At 37.9% G+C, this 25,472-nt stretch overlaps 2 protein-coding genes across 2 annotated transcripts; both read left to right on the forward strand.

The window, feature by feature from the left end:
- Positions 1-492: 492 nt before the first annotated feature.
- On the forward strand, positions 493-10,380 carry LOC138698677 (gastrula zinc finger protein XlCGF57.1-like). Its single transcript, XM_069824845.1, has 4 exons — positions 493-820; positions 2,655-2,756; positions 3,002-3,087; positions 4,476-10,380. The coding sequence occupies exons 1-4, from the start codon at positions 722-724 to the stop codon at positions 5,527-5,529; spliced, it is 1,341 nt and encodes a 446-aa protein (XP_069680946.1). The 5' UTR covers positions 493-721; the 3' UTR covers positions 5,530-10,380.
- A 1,693-nt stretch (positions 10,381-12,073) lies between these two features.
- Positions 12,074-24,595, forward strand: LOC138698678 (myosin-4-like). Its single transcript, XM_069824847.1, has 3 exons — positions 12,074-12,228; positions 14,947-15,039; positions 21,458-24,595. The coding sequence occupies exons 1-3, from the start codon at positions 12,221-12,223 to the stop codon at positions 24,372-24,374; spliced, it is 3,018 nt and encodes a 1,005-aa protein (XP_069680948.1). The 5' UTR covers positions 12,074-12,220; the 3' UTR covers positions 24,375-24,595.
- The last annotated feature ends 877 nt before the right edge of the window (positions 24,596-25,472 follow it).

Genomic DNA, 25,472 nt, shown 5'->3' on the forward strand with positions numbered 1-25,472 from the left:
CAGATTTTTTTGGGAAACTAAGAGGAAGGCAGAAAATAGGAAAGATTGGAGAAAGCCGAGTTTGCAGTGAAAGATCTGCCCTTGAGCAGAACACTAAATGAATGAATGAACAGATTTTTAAGCTGATATAAAATGAAGTGTTGAAGTTGGTGATATTTTTGTCGTCCGTTACAGCGCAAAAAATTGCGATAAAATGAAAATCTTCATAGCAATAATGATGAAAATTGACATGAGTCTAAGGAAGACCGCAAGGAGACGAGGTGAGAATGAAACATGAAAAGAAATCTATTTTCATTAATTAGGTAACTAATAAAACTGTGTAATGTCATATCTGTTAGGCCTACTAAAAGAATGGCTGTATAGCAACAAAGCAGTGCTATGAAATACGCTCAATTTCGAAAGCCTTTCATATTGCATTATATTGCCACTTAGGCCAGGGATTAAGTTGATGCAATCTGATAATATTATTTGTCCCATGACCCATTCCGTTAACAAAAATAACGGGATCTGATGAAACTGGGTCGCAGTATTCCCTAATCTAACGGGCCGTGACCAATACCGTCCACGTCCTCTCCCCTTCGCCATTGTTGACCTATAACAACAATATTATATTGCAACAGCTAAACCCGTATGGAGGTTAGGACATTGAGCAGTGAAAGCTTGCATTTATTCTCAAATACTACAGTTACACACGTTCAGTTTTTGCATGACGACGCAGTGAATGAACGTAAATTATTTTATTCAGATTGTAATTGGATATTATTCGAATTGTAGTGATGTATGGCTGAAATATTGTGACGGATTTGTGAATTTTATTCGGGTAAGAATCTAGTGTTTACGTTCAGATTTCGAAGAAATCAGTATTTAATGATTAAGGTGCGTTTTATTCAAATATGTCTCGCAGCATTTTCGTGTTTAAATGTGCATACGTATCAGATACCTGTGCTCTGGTTTTACAAGTTTAGTGACGTATTATTGAACATTGATAACAAAACATCACTTGCCCGTAATGACTTGAAAGATGAAATGTCAATCTGATTATGAACATTGCTCAGTGAAACAAATTGCTTGAGACTACATATTTGTCTCTTCTCTGTCTCGTTTTTAGACACGACACATTGCTGATTAACATGTCCAGCACGTATTATTATTATTATTATTAGTATTATTATTATTATTATTATTATTATTATTATTATTATTATTATTATTATTACTACTACTACTACTACTCCGGTTATTTAAGTAGCGTAATTATCTACCGTATATAGAATATGTGATAACGAGATGAAACAGAATTTACTATGGGATTACCTAATATTCGTCCTGCCTATGAAATAAGGTAATCTCCAAAGCGGGATACACGAGCACGAGTCCCAATTGAACCCCATGGCCTTACTGAATCAGTATACATAGCGACCTCTCAGTATTATAGCTTCATTTTTGTGTTCGTTTATAGCATGAAAAAAAAAATTGAGAATGTGAAACATTTAAAGAACCGTATGATTGAAGCCTGTGCTAAAGTCACCCCGGAAATGCTACAAAATGTTCTATCCACATTCTCAATTTTCTCTTCATATATCAAGGGGCGTTAAATCTGGAGACCTGACCGGGGATTCTAGTGGTCCACGTCGACCAATCCAATTTCCAAGGAACTGTACGTCCAGTCTGCTGCAACATTTCTCTGGCTTAACGTACCAGAATGAAGAATGATATCAATTGAAGACATTATTACAAAAACAGCCCTTGTCAAAATTGCTATCTTTCAGGAGAACAATAAAAAATAAAAGAATTACACATGTCAGCTATTTCCGTTCAACTGGTGTTTTATCCTTGTGTCTATTGCACTTGACATGAGCCGTTTTTGGAGTCTATAAACATTTGAAATAGTAGCAAATGTGTCTTTGACTCAATTTCATTAAAAAGGACTAGGGCTGGTTTGTAATAATGTCTTCAATTCTTTCCTCTTTCGATAATGCCATCACGAAAATCAAGAAATTTGTTACAGGAAAGCTTCAAATAATTACAACAATGCATTGAAACTGTTATAGGTTAACCAAACAGTAAAGCAGGAAAAGTTAATTACCAGAATTGCATAAAAATACCTTTTCCAAAACCTCCTTAGTACCGTACCATGTTACAAAATATCTCTAGATACAGTAACTAATGTTTGTGTCATTATGACAGTTATCTTTAAATAACTTGAAAACGATTAGAGATATCTCAAAATGGATTGCACCATTGTTTTTCTCAGAAAATTTCACATGATTTTGAGTACCTACATGACCCCCCCCCTTTCCATTTAAAATTTCAAAGTTGCATTCAAAACCGCGGCTTTTGAGATAGCTGAGGGCTAGAATGGAATGTGTCACTGGTAGAGCATTTGGTCTTACAAATACTGGTAACACCAATAGTAATCAAAAATCTAGTATATGGAAGTTATTTATATGGTTTGAGACTTTTGATTCATCCTCTATAGGTATTTATATTGAATTTCTGTACTTATCGGCCATAAATTAATAACTTAAGATGTGGAGTTTATTTGAAAACATTTTAAATCACTTCTGAATAGGTCCATTTTTTTCTTTTTTTAGTTTAGCTATTTGCAAACTTTGTCAGTTTGATTCACTGTTTGCCATGTGTGGTGCTTGCAGATGGACGAAGTGAAGGCAGAGCCAAGCGGTGATGACGAGACTTCAATGTCCGACCCTGACGCAGATGAGCTGCCAGACCCACTGTTGAAGTGCGAGGTTGAGGTGAGATGTGATGTACAGCGTATGACTGACGCTCCATGGACACTGACCTAATAATCTATTTTCTTAAATAATGCTGGAGCTAAAGAAATTATGTAATAGTTCCTATTACCTCATGTGGCTGGTACTATGGTAGCATCAGTGAATCGTCACAGATCATGAGTTTGAGGGTTGTGCGCTAATTTCTTACAAAATCTTTTTGTAAATGTAATCAGATTCTTTTGTTTGGTATTTGCATTGCTTTGAAGCTGAAGGAGTCCGGTGAGGCATGTGCAACCAAACTGCAAATGAAGGACGAAATGACAGTGGAGAGCCAGGAATCGGGAGTGCCCGAGTAAGTATCTAGCATGAGCAGCAGAGAAGGTGCTGCCCCTCAGTCAGCTGCAGTACTGAACAGTGCTACACGAGATTTATTCCTTTAAATTATTTCACAAAATGGAATCGTAACCAAATATTCCACTCTCTGACTGAATTTAGGACAATCAAGGATTCCAAAAAAACAAAAACAGTCGAAATATCCCAACCAGAGTGCTGCATTGGAGTTAAATCGCTCGCTTGAACTCGGTCGAGTGTCACACCCTCGAGTGAGATACGATCGGTCGTGATATGCTCGTAATAAATAGAAGCGCAGTACAAGGTCATCTCACCGACATGTCTTATCTTGTATGGAAGGCGACAGATAAGATACAGATATGTTTTGCTCACACGGTAAAAATAAGGCTTTATTTTCTGCGTTTATGACAAACGTCTAATGGAACGTACCAAAACAGTAACATGAAGTTATAAATAAAATAGTATGAAAAACTTCGATATACAGTTATTATTGTTAATTAATAATTATTCAATATTTGATTTACCACATATATATAATACCATAGATAGATATAGTGTTCAGCGTATATACTGCGACAATGTAGAAACGTTTTACAAAATATTATTGATATAGCAGTAGATTAATAACAATATTAGTACAGAGATAACGTCACAGAAAATATAATAAAACGAATAATCATGCTGCACAACTGTTACAGACGCAAAGATTGATACACTAATTATTAGAGATTATTATTATTATTATTATTATTATTATTATTATTATTATTATTATTACTACTAGAAAACTTGATACGGTTCTTGCATTATCGTGATTGTGTTCTCCGTTTGTAATAATTACATTTACATCCAATAACATCTATCAGATGTGGCAAAAACAAAATCAGTCCTGTGTGGAAAAAGAAAAACATTTACCTACAACATTTATATTACATTTTAAAGCAAGTTTTGTAGTTGTACTATGGAGAGGTTAGTTAAACTCTGGAACATTTTGAAATGATAAACATCTATGATGTTACTACACAGTTCATCACTGTAACAAGAACGAATGTCTAACGCTCGGCATATACCGTTCGAGGATTTATCGCTCGCGACAATTTTACCCATCATGCGCTACCTATCAGATTATGCTATGAAGTACTTGCCGCTCGAGCGAAAACGTCCGATGCAGACCTCTGATTCCAACCCATCAAGATGGTAGAAAACGACTCCAACTCCAAATGTTTTCCCAGCATACTAGAGGTTTTTGGTTCTTTGAGGCTCAGATTTCCTTTTTGGCATGGCTTTTGGCAAGTCCTCAGAACTGCATGGACCTTTTCTGGCAATGCGATTACCACATTCATTCATTTCCACTCGCACCATGTCTATAACATTCTCTGTTTGACGCAGCTTCATGGAGCCGCCACTGTTCGTTGCTGCAGAGAGCATGCGGCTTGCTCCTGCAGTCTGTCTGAATGCAGAGAAGTCCTTCAAGTGCGAGATCTGCGGGGAAAGGTTCTCGCAGCACTGGAACTACGTGCTGCACGGACGCTCCCACACGGGCAAGCCCCTCTACGAGTGTGACGTATGCGGCAAGGAGTTCGACAGACTCGGCAACCTAGAACGACATTACCGCACCCACACGGGCGAGCGGCCCTTCAAGTGTGACGTCTGTGATAAGAGGTTCATCACGCGAGACAACTTAGCAGCGCATGCGCGCACACACTCGGGCGAAAAGCCTTTCAAATGTGATATTTGCGGCAAACTATTTTCTCACAGATTAACTATTACAGCTCATTTGCGAATTCACAGCGGTGAGAAGCCTTTTAAATGTGAAGTTTGTGGGAAAGGATTCGTATTTCGTAAGAAACTAGTCTCTCATAGCAGCATTCACACCGGATATAAGCCTTTTATCTGCATTGTCTGCGGAAACGGATTCGCCGATCGCGTACGGCTTACGAGACACTATCGCATTCACACCGGGGAAAAACCGTTCACGTGTACAATTTGTGGTAAAGGTTTCGCCGATCGTTCGGCACTTGTTACGCACGGTCATTCTCACACTGGAGAGAGACCGTTTAGTTGCGATGTTTGTGGGAAACGTTTCGTTAAACGCTCGACTCTGGTGAACCACAGTCACACTCATACCGGAGAAATGCCTTTTAAGTGCACGATTTGCGAGAAGGGATATGCTGAGAAGTCTCTACTGGTAACACATAGTCGAATTCACACCGGTGAAAAGCCGTTTAAATGCGACGTGTGCGGTAAAGCTTTCGCTAGACGCCATTCACTTGTCATCCATGGCCGCACTCACACTGAAGACAAGCCGTTCAAGTGCACGATCTGTGGCAAAGGCTACACTGTGCGCTGCAACCTCGTGACGCACATTCGGACGCACTCAGAGAATGAGAAAATAAACAGGACTAATGGTAATTCTCTCTCATGCACTTTCTCTGTGATATAATGTTATGTATTTCTAATTAAATTCCTCCAAATATAAAACAGTGTCATTTATGCTGACATGTAATATATTATGAATTATTTGCACTCTGATGAACAATTTAATGGCTCTTAACTGGTCTCGACTTCATTGGTACCGATTTCCAATTTCAAGTACGTTTGCGGATATTGTTACCAATAGAAGGATGTGAATCGGTGAGATTTTGAGTCAACGCGTTTCCACTCTTCTTCCAGAGGTGTAGCAACCTCAATATAGGAGTGGCTTTGAAACTTCGATCGCGCTGAGTGTTGCCAACTCGATTTTTAAAAACCCGCTATGAAACAGTGCAGAAATCGTTAAATTGTTATATTGTCAATGTTGTTTTCTAATGCCAGGCATTTGACGATAAAGTCATTTGACCTCTTGCACTCCAATATTTTTCAAAGATATTGTCATGGTCAGCCACTGACGCACAGTTTTTGAGATATGAAAATGGCAAGTTGTAGCCGATTTAAGTGAACACCATATTTTAACTTTTGGTGGCTACTTCATTCACACACAACCCCCAGAATGTCTGGAGGACCACACCTGCTGTTGGTCGACGGGTCCATTGGACCTAGCTGGGAGATCTTGTTGATCACCAGCTTTCCCTCAAGCCACTGGAGGACGATTTTAGTGCCATAGCAGGTCAGCACTAGGAACAGAAAAGTAGAAAGAGGAGGAAGGAAAGGGAAATGAACCCCTAGGCCTCGAATGCTCTAATGCCGTCGGGGTCGAAGAAAGTAAGAGTTCAGTCAGAGGACTGGATAGGAAAGGGTAAAGAGGGAATTAGGTATTGAATAGAGGAAAATTATACCAAATTCGGTCATTAACTCATCAAGCTGACCAGTGCTAATTGATGAGTAGCCCCTCCCTTTAGTTCAGCTTGTAAAATTATGCTTACTAACAGCTGCACCACGGGAAGGTAGGGATGGGACATTGGGTATTTGTCCAGATTGGTTCCTTAAAGTCTTCAATGGGAAAGATTAATGGCTCTCCCCCCCTGTATTCGACAAATACCGTTTTGCAGCCATATTGTCAATGTAAAGTGATATTATTTTCCCCACTGTAAGTGCTGAAAAAACGCTAACTCTCTGTGCTAGCAATAAGTTTCATCAATTTTCCCCACTAAACTAGCACAGAAAAAGGGCCGGATCTAGCAGTAAAACCGCTGAATTGGCAACACTGATCGCGCTATGCTTGACATACGAGACTGACGTTTGTTCCGTTATTTCATAACAAACTGAAATAGAGATGGTATAGCTTAAGAAGTATACAGGGTGTGAATTGAATATTTTTCCAGGGGCTGGGAACATTAAAATTAAAAAAGAAATCCAGTATTCATTATTCATTCTACTTTCTTACCCTGCTGTTTTCCTCAGCCGCTAAAACTGTGTAAGAAGAACGAAGTCTGTTGCCGCGTTTTAAATTAAAATTTTAATTGCAACTGCTAAAAAACCGAGTTTGTCAACTCACTGTTAGAAATATTGTTAATAATAATTAGCAATGTTGACCACTCGTATTGTTGCCGTGCCTAACTTATATAAAAAGAGAAACTAAAATCACTCTTGTGTACTGCATTAGTAACATAATGTACGAAAAGCATGAATTAGTCATCCTAATGGGTGTAAATGTCCCTGGCAGGAACAACTTGTAATACCATTTCTGCAAGGGACAACAAATTTTCCAAGGAGGAAATTATTATTTTTATTATTATTATTATTATTATTTCTTTAATGTGACATGTTGTGTTCATATTTATTTATAATATGGTACCCTGTCTGTCAACACTGTTCCACTTAATATCTACGCCTCTGTTTACCTATCTATTTCGTTAATCTGAAAAGCAATAGACTTTGCAGACAATATAAAGGATTATGAATCTTGTATCGCATTGTATTAATTAATTTTCAATCTTTTTATACTTGCAGAACCTCTATAAAATATTGGAAACTCTTTCACCTCTGTTTTGATATACCTACTTTCAGAAGCAAAGGTTTTGAAACCTGAATTTTAGTTTCACAAACAAACATTGTTTTAACTATAATATTGCTTACAGGATCAATGATTCCCTCTCCACTGGTATGTTGTTTCTGTAAATGTTAAAAGAAGTTTCAAGGGAAATGTTAGCTGTAGTAACTGTCTTAACAATTTTCTTCTGACTCTCTGAAAGCTGGGGGGGGGGGGAACTCTTTTGTTTACTTATCTTTCCTATTACTGAAAATTTCGCCACAATTTGTAGACAGTGGCTGAGGTTTGTATATGTTACACCATTTAAAGTCCCCTCAATATGTTGTACCAACTCCTCCTCAGTGACGTTCCTCTTGCGGTAAGAATAACAATGTGGCTTCAACAAGATGGCTTTCCAGCTCACTTTTCACTCATGGCTCGACAACTTGCTGACCAGTTATTCCCTGGATGGTGGATTGGACGAGGAGGACTGGTAGCTTGGCTGCCCTGATGTCGTGATTTACCTCCTTCAAATGACTTCTTTTTGTGGGGGTGAATTAAAGAAGTCGTCTGCCTGGCACATCCAACAGCAAAGGAAGATATGAAAGATGGAATTAGAACAGCCTGTGGGTCTTTCAGCTGTGCTGAAGTCCTCCGAGCATCTCAGGACGTAAGAAAGAGATCACAGAGTGGTGTACATTTGTCGTTTCTTCATACAGTACCATTTGTAAAGGCTTGTTATGCTTAACATTCAAACAGCTGTATCTCCACACCCAATGAAAATTGGACTAATGTTTATGTAATAAGTAATGATAATAAGTTTATTGCCAGAAGAATATGTTGTTGTTTTCTAATGCCAGGCGTTTGACAATAAAGTCATTTGACCTCTTGCACTCCAATATTTTTCAAAGATATTATCATGGTCAGCCACTGAATCACAGATTTTGAGGTGTTCCGAATCCATTTCTTGGTTTGAGTTGCACAATGGGCAGTTAGGGGACTGATATATTCCAATTCTATGCAGGTGTTTGGCCAAACAGTCATGGCCTGTTGCCAATCTAAATGTTATACCGCCAGCATTCCATTGTAAGATGTTTAGTTGATTCTGTACCATTAAAGTAGTCCCCGCCCAGAGATCCGATTGGGGGACTATTTTACCTCCGGATAATTTTACCTTAATGGTACTCATTTCATATTGGAATGAAAATGGCAAGTTGTAGCCGATTTAAGTGAACATCATATTTTAACGTTTTGGTGGCTACTTCATTCACACACAACCCCCAGAATGTCTGGAGGACCACACCTGCTGTTGGTCGACGGGTCCATTGGACCTAGCTGGGAGATCTTGTTGATCACCAGCTTTCCCTCCTTAAGCCACTGGAGGACGATTTTAGTGCCATAGCAGGTCAGCACTAGGAACAGAAAAGTAGAAAGAGGAGGAAGGAAAGGGAAATGAACCCCTAGGCCTCGAATGCTCTAATGCCGTCGGGGTCGAAGAAAGTAAGAGTTCAGTCAGAGGACTGGATAGGAAAGGGTAAAGAGGGAATTAGGTATTGGATAGAGGAAAATTATACCAAATTCAGTCATTAACTCATCAAGCTGACCAGTGCTAATGGATGAGTAGCCCCTCCCTTTAGTTCAGCTCGTAAAATTATGCTTACTAACAGCTGCACCACGGGAAGGTAGGGATGGACATTGGGTATTTGTCCAGGTTGGTTCCTTAAAGCCTTCAATGGGAAGGATTAATGACTCTCCCCCCTGTATCCGATAGATACCCTTTTGCAGCCTGGCAGAAGAATATAATACAGTGCCATTGTGAGTACCTATACAAAATTCTAGCACTCCCATGCAAGAGAGTGATCTTGTGCTCAAGGGAACTGTTTTTACGCAGAATAATTCATACCCCCCCCCCCAAATATGCACTGTTCCAGCTGAATCATCCTGTATTTTAATTTACATTAACAACTTTTAATCAATAGTTGATAATGGATAGCGTGTGTACTTCCCAACCAAACCGTCTGGGCAATGAAAGAAATTAATCTTCCGTCCACGGCCTGAATGTTTATCCGCTGCTTTGTCCTGTGATGTCACAGCAATGACCCTGTGCCATGCTAATCACATGACCAGGGAGACCTGCACTTTTTAGACGTCTAGTTTACGATCAAATTAATCTCCGTCCCCTCCCCTCCCGGCAGTGGTGTGTAAGTGTATAACAGGGGAGACAAAACAGAGTAAGAAAGTTTTTTTTTGGGGGGGGGGGGTGTCATGCTGACTCGTTGGTCCTGACTTCGCGTGGTTGGAAAGTTATGTGATCATAAAATGGTAGGTCAGGTATCTTTGAACGCCACTATACAATATTTCTTTAACCAAAATGAAATTAATTCGTTTTCCTTCTAGTCTAAAATGATCTTGGTATAATAAGAGTACAAGAAGATTACTCGTGAAGTGATCATAAATGATTTAAAAACATTTCCTTTGACGAAACCAAAGTGACAGAAAGCACCTTTAAAATAACAGCAAATCAGTAGCTGTTCGTGTATTTTGCGACACATTTGGGAGGATGACGGACAGATTGCGGCGAACAGGAGAACTATATTTATCCATGACTTGAGTTTGTAATAATTTGTAAAGTGAAAAATAAACATCTAAGTCCACACCTGTGGAGTAACGGTTAGCGCGTCTGGCCGCGAAACCAGGTGGCCCGGGTTCGATTCCCGGTCGGGGCAAGTTACCTGGTTGAGGTTTTTTCCGGGGTTTTCTCTCAACCCAATATGAGCAAATGCTGGACCCCGGACTCATTTCACTGGCATTATCACCTTCGTCTCATTCAACGTTAAATAACCTGAGCTGTTGATAAAGCGTCGTAAAATAACCCACTAAAAAGTAAAAAAAAAAAAAAAAACATCTAATATACATGAAACAATTTTCTTACCTTGTAGGCTACTCATCAAAACCATAAAATTAGTGTTAAGGGATTCAGAAAAATGAACAGCATGTGAAAGGGATTCTCGAACCCCAAAGTTCAAGAGGCGCTGCATTAAATGAATCAAAGTAATCAACACTGCTAGTCTTCACTTCTAAGTAAACACAACGATCACTGAAGAAAATAAAATATACCTATCGCACAAGGCGAGAAATCACAATTGAAGACCTCAGAACAATAAGTGGGTTATCGACCAAATGCGGTATTTTCAAGCTTTCTTACTATTCCCGCCTCATAGAATCAGAATCTGTCATTGGTTCTCTCATAAACTCATTTGTGGTATTAGAAACTGAAGTTCATGTAACATGCTGTTCCAAAAAATAAAGTGAATAAAAACTTTGTTTTCGTCTCCTGAAAAGTTGCCTTTTGGTTTATAACCCACTTACCGTACTGAGATCTTCAATAGGTTACGAATGTACCAGACTCCACCGAAATTAATTTTCTGGCCGTCTTACGAAATTGAAGCCATTTTGTTCATGGTTATTGATTGCTATAAAACTATGTGAAATCGTTTTGTGTACCACGCACGCAGCAATATCTCCAGTCCAAATTAAATGGAATTTCCCGAGTCTTGATTTAACCTCGATTATATTTTCATATGTTTTATTATTTTTAATGGATGAAGACCCAATAAACATCCCCGTGCGCACGCCTATTCCCGCTGCTCCCTGTGCTTGAAGAGATATAATAAATTCATTGTTGGGATTTAATCCTCGCCTGCACTTGCAGTGTTGCCAGACGTACAATAACTGTGGTATTCATATAGCAGTTTTGCCATTTGTATAATGTACCAATATTGAATGTAAAAGATGCAATATTTTTAGCTACAATGAAAATATTTAAATTACAGGCAATGTAACATTTCACCTTTACAATCAGCATTAGTCTATAGTATAAAAAATGCTTCTTCGATGGATTCTGCGTTGTAATTAGAAACGGGAAAAGAAACACGAGTGCAACAATGGGTGTTACGGTAGGGATTCGATTAATGAATTTAATACAAAGAAGTATTAACTCAACTGGCTGTTTTGTTTAGTCAGTTCTCCGAAGACAGGTCTGAACCTAAGTCATTCCAATAAGCAATTCATGAAGCAAATAAGCCAGGAGATAATGGGGCAGGGTGGCCAGTTCCTTTTCATTTAACTGCCTGTATTAAGACAGAATCTACGTATTTATTATGATAACTTCTTTAATATAACCATTCTTGTTCAATAAATCCGGTATGTAAGAGTTACCTATTATTATTATTATTATTATTATTATTATTACTATTATTATTATTACTTGGTTATTTAACAAAGCTGTATCAACTACTAGGTTATTTAGTGTCGAGGGATTGATGAAAGCGGCGAGATGAGGCCGAGAATTCGCCATAGATTACCTTACATTCGCCTTACGGCTGAGGAAACCTAGGCAAAAACCCAACCAGTAATCAGCCCAAGCGGGAATCAAACCCATTCCCGAGCGCAACTTAGGATCGGCAGACAAATGCCTCAACCGACTGAGCTACGTCGGTAGCTTATTATTATTATTATTATTATTATTATTATTATAGCTAGGAGGGCATGTCGAGCTACAATTGTAGCTATAAAGCTATTACTTCCAGAAAACCCAAGTCACAATCCTCTCTATGTTGGTTGCACTGACGTGAAGTGAGTTAAGAGACACCCTGTGGCATCGCAGTGCAACATCACGGGATAGCGGATTGGGCCTTCATTCGCAGCGCGGACTAGGAACATCAACATGCTCAGGTGAGGAAAAACAGCTGAAAGTTTCAGCTTGATTTTCTGTTCAGGAGATTTTGAACACGTTTCTTATTAACTAGGCAATATAAACCGAAATGTTAATGTGTTCTTATTTTCGTCTGCATAGATTTGCAAATCCTTAATGCAATATTTAAACTTGTTTATTCCTAGTCGAACAATATAAAACGACATTTAGTGTGTTCAATTCAGGGTTTCGGAGTTGTACAAAATGTTTGATGCAGCGATTAGTTTTATATTGTCAGAAAAAAAACCCTTTCCTAATTTCATGTGGCTTAATTTTGGCTTAGCATGCAACTTCAATGCAATATATGTTCGTGTATGTTAAAGGCGTAATTTAAACGGTATAAAGATCGCATTTCAAGTTGTTTCTATTTCTAAAACAATGGAAGCTGTACAAAATTGGCAGTAGCGTTCGTTCCCTTGCTATTTTTTTTTCCGTATCTACTTTAAGTTGTATTGCTTATAGATGGAATTTACGAGACAGGGCATTGCAAATGTTTATTTGCAAAATATATGCATTCGATCATAGCCTATCGATAATTTCGAAATGTGTCACATTTATTTAACGTTTAACGTGTCAGATATATTTATCAAAATCTGTTTAATAACTTATTAAAATGTATTTTGTTCTATTACTGTGTCCCTTCCATAATAATTCTGTCTGAAATTTCCCTTTTAATGAGTTTCCTAGTAGTTTAAACCCAGTTATTTTCTTACCTAAAGCCCATTTAATGCCACGAGTGCTTACAGTTTATATTTTATTCTGTTAAAATATTCGGATTTGTTTTCACTCTAAAATCTTAATCCTACAGACATTTAAAGTTTTAAATGTAGCTGAGGAGTTCCACAAGACACGTCAAACATGATTCAGTTGACTTCTAAATCTAAGGAAGAAGAGTACCGGTAGCAATTTTTTGAAGTTATGTAGTTCCTTCTGAATAAGTGAAATCATTCGCTTCACTAGGTTACACAAATGGTTGCTTATGCCTATTAGCCACATTCATAATGCCTCGTGGCGGAGATACAGCTGAAATTATGTAAAAATCTCCAAATTAAACGAGGACTTTCGTGGCCATAAATATAAAAGAAATGTTGATTTTTTTTATAGTGTGCCTGATTTATGTCTTTCTTGTACGAAACCATTTACGCATATTGGAGTGTGATGTTGTCTATAGGCCTATACAGGGTGATTCAAAAGCTAAAATCAGGAACTGATAAAGAATGTTATTTAGAGTACAAAAATGTGTTATAATAGTGGTATTTTCTACCGTTTCACAGATACAGAAGGTCAAATATTTCGTGTGATTTTTACAATATTTGTAGTACTTGTTTAAGTATTTGTCATTCAATGCCCATTATTGGATCAAATTCTGAAAATGTCATTCCTCACGTAAGCATACTTGTGCGCGTTCTGTAGTAGCGATGTGCACAGCTTCCAACAATCCATTCTGTTCTTTGATATGTTGCAGCTCTAGTAATTATTCATTGCAGAAGAACATATCTGTAGGTAAAGTATGAATCATGCCACTTTTCTCTCAAACGGCCCTAGGAAAAAAACCCAGAGGTGTTAAATCGGGGGAACTTCCTGGCCAAGTCATCTGCGTGGATGGTGTTCAACTATCACATGCATTTCTACGCAATCCAGTTGATATCACATGCGCAAAGCAATCCGAAGTATGAAGCAATGTCACTAATAAACAAGTAATTGAGGCGTTCTCTGGAACAAGAACTTAACTGCAAAATCTGTGTGTGAAAAGAAATGTCACACTTCAATGAGTAGGTTGCAACGTTGCAAACACACATCACTGACTCTAAGCAATCAGACCTATGTTCCCGATTCTGAAAAGAAGTCGCATTAAGGGGTTAGGCACAGTTTACAGCAGTAAAATTTTTGGAAATATTAAACATTTTTCCCCTATTACTGTAACTTGTACAATAATAAAAATTGGTATGTGTAAAACATTGTCCTTGTACTATATGAAAAAAAAATACGATTAAAATAATGATTTACATTTTTTTTTACAAATTCAAAATGGTGGCAGTTCACTGTGCAGTGAATATATATAATTTTGCGTTAAAAGAAAGTACTGATACTTGACAAATTTTTAATGAATTTATTTTTTATCAGACAATCTATCAAAGGTAGAGAAGTGATCTTGCACCATATTGTAGATATAACATGCATAAATGCACACAAAATATTTCATCACAGAATTTTGGATAGTTTTTTAGTTATGTGGGGAAATACTTCATCACTGCACAGTGAAATGAATAAAAAAAATTGTAAATAATTTTTAATCGTAAAAATATTTTTTTCATATAGCAGAAGGACAGTGTTTTACACATACCAATTTTGATTATTGTACAAGATACAGTAATGGAGTAAAAAAATGTTGAATATTTCCAAAATGTTACTGCTGTAAGCTGTACCTAAACCCTTAAAGGAACATTTAAACGCGCCATACTTCGTTTCTAATCACTAAAATGTCGTCACTCTTTTTCCTTCAGTCCTGCAGGGTCTTTCCCGCATGATCATCGCATGGTCCATAGCTGGCGTGATGCGAAGACCACTCGAGCAGCACTGCTATCAGAACGTTTGTCGATGAAGATTCGAGAATTACAAAAGCAAATATTTCTCCCAATCAGCCTGAATGAAATGCCTAACCTAAACTCGTCTAAACAACACTTGTGTGTTCCTTACAGGCTGTGGGTATTGGCAGCCCTGCTGTCCCTGGCTGCAGCTCCCTCCATGTTTGAGATCAGTACTGATGTCAGGAAGACAGAAGTCGCTACAAGGTAAGCACATTAAGAAAGTTGTTTGAATCTTATACAGAGTGTATACGAAATACTTCAACGAACTGCGGGAGGTGGTTCTAGACATAGAACAACGAGAATGTTGAAATATTGGGGTGGTGCAAAAGTTCGTAGTGTTTTTTTTCGCTGTGACATGAGTTTATAATCGTTTCAAAACATATTAAGTCCCCCAGTGGACGAAATTAAATTTGTTACTTTCTACTTCTTTATCTTTCATGCTGTGAAGTCTGATGGTTCCAAATCGTCATATTTGTAAACTGTGAAACCAGTACTAAAAATGGTTTTGTGTAGTGTTTTGAAAACTTCTCCGGTTTACGAGTAATCCAGTTTTTCGTCGTTCGTGTAAAAAAATTGTAAGTTGCACTTAATACATTTTGAAACGATGCTCCTCTTTGAGATAAATAGGAAACTGAAACTAATCGGTAATATATTGTCCCACATTATCTATGACTCTGTCAACCTGCGGTAATTTTTCGATTCCGAGTCCGAAAAAATCTGCCGGTTTAAAGTTAATGAAGTTGTCAAGAAGTTTCTTGGAATAGTGTTGTATAGAGGACTAAAAAGATGAAGCAAGATCGGGAGAGTATGAGGGCTGTAGAATCACCTCCCAACCAAGCTCCTAGATAGCTGTTTTCGTCATGTTAGCGGAGTGAGGGTGTGCATAATCTTGTTGCAGTAGCACTTGATGCAGTCTTCCTGGTCGTTTTTCTTCAATTTTGACCACAAGGCGTGTGTGCTATTGTCAATAAATGTCAGTAGTTATGATTATATTCTTGAAAAGAAATTAGTGGTACACGACATCTTTATCCCACGAGACGCATACTGTAACATCATCTTCTGTAGATGGAACTAAAACTTTCGTACGGGGTGCTGTGTGTTGAAACGAAAGAACCATTTTGTTGCAGTGCTTTCTGAGATGGCATTCTCCCTGTACATTGTACAAATGTTTCGAGCCGCCTCCGCTGCCTTTGCTCCTCTATTAAACTCAGAGAAGAATATGTCGGTAGTGTTAGTTTTGTTTATGCTCGACCATGCCGAAATGTAGTAATTATACACCTGGTAGTAGCCCTTTAATGGACCTCATTAAATTACACCTATTCATTATAATTCAGTTGTTCAGCCAATGAGAAATCACCATTGTAGCATTATAAAAGCGCAAGTATCGATTATCCTCGGATATGCAATCGAAAGACAACTAGCGAAAAGTCACGGAGGCTGGAAATCCAATACTGTCGCAGAAGGTTATGTTCTGTTACTATAGTAATTAGCGTTAATTGTAAGCAATATTCAAATAAATTCAATTTGTCATCTCGTTTTTCAATTCTAAATCAATTTCCAGGTTATATCAAGACTAATGTTCATGTTATTCTCTAGATTATATCAAGGTCAATGACATTCGTTCCTCGGAAAAAATCAATACTTTCTCGTCTGCGCACATCTCACAATTTAGAAGGTCAGTTCCGCTCCTCACTTACATAACCATAATATAAATACTTATGAATAATTTCAAGTTAGAAATATGGTCGAGCATAAAAAGTCGTATGAAACTTGCCTATAATGGTAATTAAGACGATCGTATGAAACATACTCGGTTCTTAATTACTGCCATTATAGGCTCGTTGCATATTGTACTATTTCCATTTGACACTCCATCTTCTCTAGCCCACAGATAGTACAAGCTTTCTTCAAATACGCAAAATTCAAGGCGTATTTACAAGCATAGAACTTCAAATAAATGACAACCGATAACAGTCTCCTAGCAACGCAGTGTTGTGATGACGAACAAAAACGCTACGAACCTATAGGCTACATCAGCCTAATAAAACGTAATGTCCAAAATAGCACTGCCCGAATTTACACTTATTCTTTCTCCGTGAACTGTCTTGCACGTTGGTCTCCTTTTTGGGCAGAATTCATTTCACAAATGCAAAACCGGCGTTTCAGTACTGACAGACTAAGTTGGTGGGTCTGTTACCTGGTTTCTGAAGTCGCCGTATTTTAATTAAGTCTACTTCCCCTTGTGGTGATGTTTTAAGTGTTTACTGCAGTGATGTCAAAGCAAGCGCATTTTTCTGACCTTGACGTCGTGCGCGGGCATTAAGCGCTAGGTATGCTAGAAGGAATAAGCATCCTGTTGGATTAAGAAAACAGTGGTGCACAAACTTCAAACGGAACGTGAAATTTTATGTCGTTATTTTTATATGGCTTCTTCCTGTTTGTTATTTTCTATATTGTCTGTAAAACAAAAATACTAACACCTATTTCTTAGCCTAATATTGCAGTTGTGTCTTAAACGTTAATAACATAATAAAGAGTAAAGAAGGAATATTCACACAAATTCCTTAATAACTACAACTATACTGTACTAAGTGAATTAAACATAAAGAAAGTGTTATCCCAAAGAAAAACACTGAATATGACATGATAAGTTGAAATTGATATTGATGGTATCTTTAGCCTTATAAAAGTAATCAAAGCAATATTATAGTACAAAGCAAAGTTGTCTAGGTATATGTTTTAACTGTAACTAATATTACATAATAAAACTCTTATCGCATTATGCTTTTAGGTGATATTGGTGCGCAACTTTCTGTTATCAGAATATTAAATTATCTCTAATCTGCTGAAGCTATAGAGCTGACGTGTTACCAACACATAGGCACGTATATTTTGTTTGTGATGTAACAGTATTTGTTTTGTTAATTCAGTTCCTTACAAACATTTTCCATGCGAATATTTTCAAACATTTTAATACACTATCTTCAGTACCGGTAATATGTATTTACGATGTATTAGATTTACGAAGACATTGTTTTAGTACCTGTAAGGCTACTAAACAAACATATCTGAAAATTTAAACTTTTCTGTAAAAAAGTTGAGAAAATATTCCTTTTGAATAAAAAAGCAAACTTGTGAAAAATGAATATTAAAATTAAAACTTACATTCTTATAATGCACTTATACTTCTCAGACAAATCTAAAAATTAACATGGATACAGTTTTAATAAGTTCTCTTCCCTTTATCCATTGAATCAGTGCTGGCCATCCCTGAATATAGCTCGACCAAGCGGCATATACTACCTCTTTCGTCTGTCTCTTTCCTTTCCGCTGTAAAGTGCTCAGGCTCTCCTGGGCTCTAAAGCGCGCGCTTGCTCCTATGGGCATCAGTTGACATCACTGGTTTACTGTGTCTCTGTGTTGTCTTAGTGAATGATGTTGAAACATGTGTAATAGTCTGTCCAACGACAGTGCCCAGGTCTTCATTGAGATGGATGGATAATTTTCTCCAATATTTATACCGTAATTTAAAACTTTCCAAGTGTGAACACTCATCACAATCTTATAGTTACTTAAATGCTTCGGTTTTTAATACGCGTATATGATCTTTTATCATTAATGTTGTCTAGAACCACATCCCAAGTTAATCGGAGCAATTCAGAGGCACCCTGTGTAGTTTTGATTTGCCCTGTGTTGTATGCCATTTGTCTCTAGATTGAAGTATCAAGGTACAAATTTGTAAATAATTTTGTGGACAATTGTAAATGCATTTATCGTATATGGAAAATAGCATAGTTCGCGAATAAAGCCCAATAAATTTAATATAACAATCGGGGATTAAGAGGAACAGTGAAAGTGGTCAAAATATTCCGCTCTGCAAAGCAAACAATCATTGCCCAGAATATTATAAGCTTGCAAATTCTGAACCAATCCCACAAACTGTTGGATATTTTACTGAACCAAGGTGTAAGCCTATTTATATACCGGATGTAACAGGATTCTTGTAGATCGCAAATAGTTACATTTTACAGTTACAGTATGTTACCATTTACGTGAAACTTGGGGAGGTGTTCATGTGATAGAAAATACACAAACATTTGCTTTTGTTATTTAAATACCATTTCCGGTTTCACCGAATATCTCTTTGACTTTATTTTTTTCAAATGGAACCCCCTGTGTATTTGTACATTTTTACTCGTCTTCAAATCTGAATCTGATGATGTAATGTCCAGATTCGAATAGGCTATAGTCTTTTGTTTAATAAGGAAACAATATCTGCTATGGAAGATCGTGGTTTGAAACAAATGAATGTTTGTTTACATGTTTCTTTGTTATTGCAGTGATGACAATTTATTACACAATTATTAAGCAATTAAAGCCATTGGTGGTGCAAGATGTAACGTTACTGTTATACTCGTGATGAAAAGATGGACTTGTTAATATTTTGACGTACACAGAGGTAATTCATATTTCATTAAGAGAAGTTGCTAGTGTTTCAGGAATTAGTCATCAATCTGGAGAAATTTTGAGGAAATCTGGGTTTCATTTAGTGCCTACTCATTTTATTTGTTTGTAGCTTTATAAACAAACTAATCAAAGAGCGGTATAACAAAATGGAAGCGCGTAACAATATTAGGTACGATCTGTTTTTATCTTTGTTCACCTGTAGATACTTTCCTTTTTAGAAATTGTTGTTGTTTTCTAATGCCAGGCATTTGAGAATAAAATCATTTGGCCTCTTGGACTCCAATATTTTTCAAAGATATTATCATGGTTAGCCACTGACGCACAGATTTTGAGGTGTTCCGAATCCATTTCTTGATTTGAGTTGCACAATGGACAGTTAGGAGACTGATATATTCCAATTCTATGCAGATGCTTGACCAAACAATCATGGCCTGTTGCCAATCTAAATGCAGCTACAGACGATTTGCGTGGTAAATCGGGAATCAACTGTGGATTATGATGCAGAGTGTTCCATTTTTCCCTTGGGATTGTGTTATCAAATTTTGTTTGTTGAAGTCTAAGTATATAGATTTAATAAATCTCTTCACAGAGTAATACGTAGATTTAGTAACAGGTCTGTAAGTAGCAGTGCTGCCCTTCTTTGCTAAAGCATCCGCATTCTCGTTTCCCAGGATTCCACAATGGGATGGTACCCATTGGAATACAATTCTTTTATTGAGTGTTATTAATTGAGAGAGGATTTTAGTTATTTCTGCTATTTGAGATGGTGTGTGTTTAGAGACTATTGATAGAATAGCTGCTTTGGAGTCTGACAATATAATTGCATTCCTAAATTTATTGATGTGGCAGAGAAGATTCCTGAGACTTTCACTTATTGCAATGATTTCACCATCAAAACTTGTTCCATACCCAAGAGATCTATAAAGTGAGAAGAGACAGCACGTAAAACCTGCACCGGCACCTTGTTCTCTGGAGATCAAGGATCCATCGGTGTATAAATGAAGCCAATTTTGTGCAGTGGCGTAGCGTCAATGTAAGCTAAAAAGCTTAGCTTCCCCAGTTAATAATAAGTTCATAATAAACCTGAGTTTATGGATAAAAGTATGTATTAATTTTAATAGAATTTATATTTACGCGTTAAATATTGTGATGTGGCAGCTCAGGGTGATTTGTGATGCAGCAGTAAACATGAAGCCTGCACACACCAGCTTCCAAGCAGACTGGTTTCTTACACTCATTCTTCTGTGTAACCCACCCCGCAGATTTTCCATCCCTTTCTAACTAAACTACCCTGGTCGCAAGACTCGCAAGAAGCTAGCTTTGACATTTAAAATAAGTAGTTTCCGAGTTATCCCTTTTCGTCAGTTGTGTTCAGTTGAAGTGTTAGTGTGCATTGTGGCTGATATAACAAATGCAGTATGAGTCAAATAACAGTTCCTGACACCAATTTACTTGAATTTTTTAGGACAATTCTATTATCAAGACTGACTTACGAACAAAAGTGTGACCGACTCCCTTGCTGTCAAATGAAGGACACAACCAAAAGACAGACGCATACTTACGTAATGATACTAATACTGTATCTATTGACTGTTAATATTGTGATTCCTCTATGACAGGGAGTGAGCTAATGTTATACGTATACAGTACGTGTCTATTTGTTAGAGATATGTGTAAACCGTGAAATCATATTTTACTACGTACCATTTGAGGTCATGCCTTATTGGTTATTGGTTCCAACCAGTCTTCGATTGCTGACTTTACATTGACTACTATTTATTCAAAGACTGTATTTTTGTAATACGTTTTCTCATATTGCATGAAAGACAACTTGAGTTAGCTTCCCCTGCTCAAAATTTCATGCTACGCTACTGATTGTGTGGAGGGTACCTAATATTAATTGTCTCGAAAGACAATTGTTTTTAGAAACTATGTGATCTCCTAGCTAACCTGGGTGGAGTGGGTGGTTAGAAGACAGGGTTTCTGTGACCGAGGATCAATGTTGATGCACCGCAATTGTATTTTGGCCGCGGGTTTCTTTTTACTGTGTTTCGATAACCCTTGATCATTAAGTTTTTTATTGAGATTGACGCACTTCAAGAAACTGCAAGAATGTCCATTTGTAAAGACGTTTAATGTCTTGCTCTTTGTTCAGGGAAGTCGGTGAGACGGCCGTGAAGAGAGTGGAAGTCTGCACAGCTGAGAGGAGTGCAGTAGCCCTGAACCTGCAGGCAGAGAAGAAAGACGGACACAAGATAAAGAAGATGCGTACGGTGAAAAAACGAAAGATTCAAACAGAGATGATGGACGAGCGACAGGGGGACAAAGGGAAGAAGAAATCTCAGGGGAAGAAGAAAGCTGCAAGTAAGAAGGTTGTTTATCTTGTGAAGAAGAAGCTACGTCGGGCCAGGACAAAGGGCAAGTCCAAGAAGAAGACAGAAAATGAGTGCACTGGATTGATCGTGAAGCAAGAGGATAGTAGAAGATGCCAGAAGACTGTCAGTAAGAGATATGATAAAGCAGACCTGGTTGACGGTAGAAAGCTACAGAAGGAAGATAAAGTTAAAGGAAGATGCAGTGTGGAGAACGGAAATATTGAAAGCACAGAGCAAGAGCGACCGTTGAAAGTTGAGGAAACAGTTGAAGGTGCACGAAGCGTGCTCGATGAGAAGACAATTATTCCGGAAGAGAGCAGTTCAATCGAAACAGAAGAAGGGAGAAGTCAAGAAGATCAAAAGAAATATGACGGATTACAGGAAGGAGTGAGAAATGCAAATGGAGATATCAGTGACGAGAGAGCAAGTGAAGATATCAGAGGATATACGGCAATTAAAAATAAACAAACAAACGTGGAAGAAGAGAAAGATGAAGTGTTGGAAACTGGAACAGTGGATCAGCACAAAGGCAAGCAGTTGAAAAAACCCTTCGAGAAACAGAGAGAAGGGTCGGGACATTTAAAGGGAGAGAACGTCTTTCAGAGATATTTTGGGGATGTTAAAATTGACGTATTGCAGCTAGGAGCTTCAGGAATAGAAGAGGAATCCGACGAAATAATTGAAAGCAACTTAATAGAGCGAGATAAAATGGGAGGAACTGTTGAGAATAATTTAACACATGGAGGTGCATCAGCTATAGCAGAAGAAACGGGAGACATTGTTGAGACTGACTTAATACATCGAGGTGCATTGTCCATAGACGAAGAAACTGGAGAAAATGTTGACGTAACACATCGAGGTGCATCATCCATAGAAGAAGAAACGGGAGAAATTGATAGTGACGTAACACATCGAGGTGCATCATCCATAGAAGAAGAAACGGGAGAAATTGTTGACGTAACACATCGAGGTGCATCATCCATAGAAGAAGAAACGGGAGAAATTGATAGTGACGTAACACATCGAGGTGCATCATCCATAGAAGAAGAAACGGGAGAAATTGTTGACGTAATACATCGAGGTGCATCGTCCATAGGAGAAGAAACGGGAGAAATTGTTGACGTAATACATCGAGGTGCATGGTCCATAGAAGAAGAAACGGGAGAAATTGTTGACGTAATACATCGAGGTGCATGGTCCATAGAAGAAGAAACGGGAGAAATTGTTGACGTAATACATCGAGGTGCAAGGTCCATAGAAGAAGAAACGGGAGAGATTATTGATAGTGACGTAACACATCGAGGTGCATCGTCCATAAAAGAAGAAACGGGAGAAATTGTTGACGTAATACATCGAGGTGCACGGTCCATAGAAGAAGAAACGGGAGAGATTATTGATAGTGACGTAACACATCGAGGTGCATCGTCCATAGGAGAAGAAACGGGAGAAATTGTTGACGTAATACATCGAGGTGCATGGTCCATAGAAGAAGAAACGGGAGAAATTGTTGACGTAACATATCGAGGTGCATCGTCCATAGAAGAAGAAACGGGAGAAATTGTTGACGTATTACATCGAGGTGCATCATCCATAGAAGAAGAAACGGGAGAAATTGATAGTGACGTAACACATCGAAGTGCATCATCCATAGAAGAAGAAACGGGAGAAATTGTTGACGTAATACATCGAGGTGCATCGTCCATAGGAGAAGAAACGGGAGAAATTGTTGACGTAATACATCGAGGTGCAAGGTCCATAGAAGAAGAAACGGAAGAGATTATTGATAGTGACGTAATACATCGAGGTGCATCGTCCATAGGAGAAGAAAAGGGAGAAATTGTTGACGTAATACATCGAGGTGCAAGGTCCATAGAAGAAGAAACGGGAGAGATTATTGATAGTGACGTAACACATCGAGGTACATCGGCCGTAGAAGAGGAAATGGGGAAAATGATCAAAATAACAGAAAATCAAGAGGAGGCCCAAACAGATCAATATATTGCACAAATAGAGAACAGAACTAACGAAAAGGCGCAACGAGTTGAAGATTATTATCAAAAAAAGGTGCGAGAAGAAACAACGGATATAGAGCTAGGACAAGAAAATACGGAAATTCAATGTAGCTCTAGAAAATCAGGGCAGCAGGCAGTGAATGTCGAGAGAAGCGAGGGACATAGAGGAACTAGAAATACAGCAGAAAATGTTGATGAAGGAAAGACGGAAAGCGTGGAAAAGAAATACGATATGAATGAAGCCGTGCAAGAAGCAAAAAGATTGTACGGAGAACAGAAATTGTTAGTAGAAATTTACACACAGACGGAGAAAGAAGTCGATGCTCTCCCGGACTCTGAGGAACCTGGAAAATGTGCGATGGATACGGATTACGAAAAATGCAGGGAGCAGGTTCGACAAACATTGCGAAATTCCGAAGGCCGGAAAGATGTAGAGGAAGAGATCAGTAAAATAAGTGCAGATGTTCTAGAAACAGTAATCATTCCAGAAAAAGACTATAAAATGGACGTGGAGAGCGGAGGTGAAGAAGTGGAGGTTCAGGGAAAACCACGAGAAGATGAGGGAGATGAGCCTCATTCAGGATCAGAGGTCAGCGAGCTGTTGGATCACTTCAGGAAGCCATGCGCCTATGCTCCGCCCCACAATGCAGTGCCGGACACTTGTCCCCTTATGGTATGCGTGTAGCAGGTTTCGTCGTTAGTCTGTATTCTGTACTTTAAGTACGTCAATCGCCGGTTCTTTTATATTAAATTAAATATTAACAGAAAAAATTGAATGTGTTGTACTGTTCGAATATAAATTATTTTAAATTGAGGTGCAATTATGTACAGTTATCATCACGAATTGATGTTGAAGGTACTATCCTCTGCTATGTTTGTACAAAATACTTTGTTGAAATATTATCAATTTTCTGGTTACTGTATTGTTGCTGTTATTCACATCTGTCTGTTATCTTCACTTGGATTTGTCTTCGTTTTCCCAAGTCCCTTCGGACGAATTCTTGCATGATATCACAGTCTAGTATATACAGTCGCGAAGCTCAATACGTAGTAAATATGCAAACATTAGATAGTTGCTCACCACTAGGATCGCTAATATCGCCTCATTACAGGCAATGCAATATAGTACCGTCGCAGTCTATTGTTTCTAGCACCCTCAAAACTCAAGCTTCGTGACTGTATATAGTAGACTGTGATATTATAATAGGCCCTAATCTTTTTCCCTCCCAATCCTGTAACACTTATCATACAATAAATTCCACGTTGTCTTCGTTTCTGCTGCGACAGTCCAGCTATCTATCGGGGAAATACTATAACTTGCAGTGTGTGCTTTTCCTTTTAAGGCCAAGATAAACTGGAACGTCTCCACAACTATTGGTACGTGGAAGAACCACAAAAATGTTCGCATCATTTGGATTTTGTTACAGCTTCTTATTTTATTCACAGGGAAAATTAAGTAGTTATCTCGAAATTTGTTGAAAAACACTAATCAGATGCACTTAACACTCATACCAGGTCAAATTCACATGTTCCACAATGATTTTTATGAGTCTGATTTCTAACTTTGGTAAAATTAATAAAAATCAACATCATATTGTAGACTGTTTAGACATTTTGGAGGCCATTTCATGAAACTTGACGATTGTAAATATGTCATTTTGACAAATAACAAATGACAACTCTACAAATTGTCAAATTTATAATTATGTATATCATGAAGCATTCCGTCTGTCGGGAGAAATCGTGACAATTTGTCAGATTTCCGTATCACAAAAGTCTACCA

This window comes from Periplaneta americana, chromosome 4 (genome assembly GCF_040183065.1).
Source record: "Periplaneta americana isolate PAMFEO1 chromosome 4, P.americana_PAMFEO1_priV1, whole genome shotgun sequence".
Classification (NCBI taxonomy): domain Eukaryota; kingdom Metazoa; phylum Arthropoda; class Insecta; order Blattodea; family Blattidae; genus Periplaneta; species Periplaneta americana.

Excerpts from the sequence above, each read along its gene's own strand:
- LOC138698677 (XM_069824845.1), top strand. The coding sequence starts at position 722 with ATGAACGTAAATTATTTTATTCAGATTGTAATTGGATATTATTCGAAT. Across the intron at positions 821-2,654 it reads GATTTGTGAATTTTATTCGG|ATGGACGAAGTGAAGGCAGA; the intron begins GTAAGAATCTAG and ends TGGTGCTTGCAG. Across the intron at positions 2,757-3,001 it reads TGTTGAAGTGCGAGGTTGAG|CTGAAGGAGTCCGGTGAGGC; the intron begins GTGAGATGTGAT and ends ATTGCTTTGAAG.
- LOC138698678 (XM_069824847.1), top strand. Across the intron at positions 15,040-21,457 it reads AAGACAGAAGTCGCTACAAG|GGAAGTCGGTGAGACGGCCG; the intron begins GTAAGCACATTA and ends CTCTTTGTTCAG.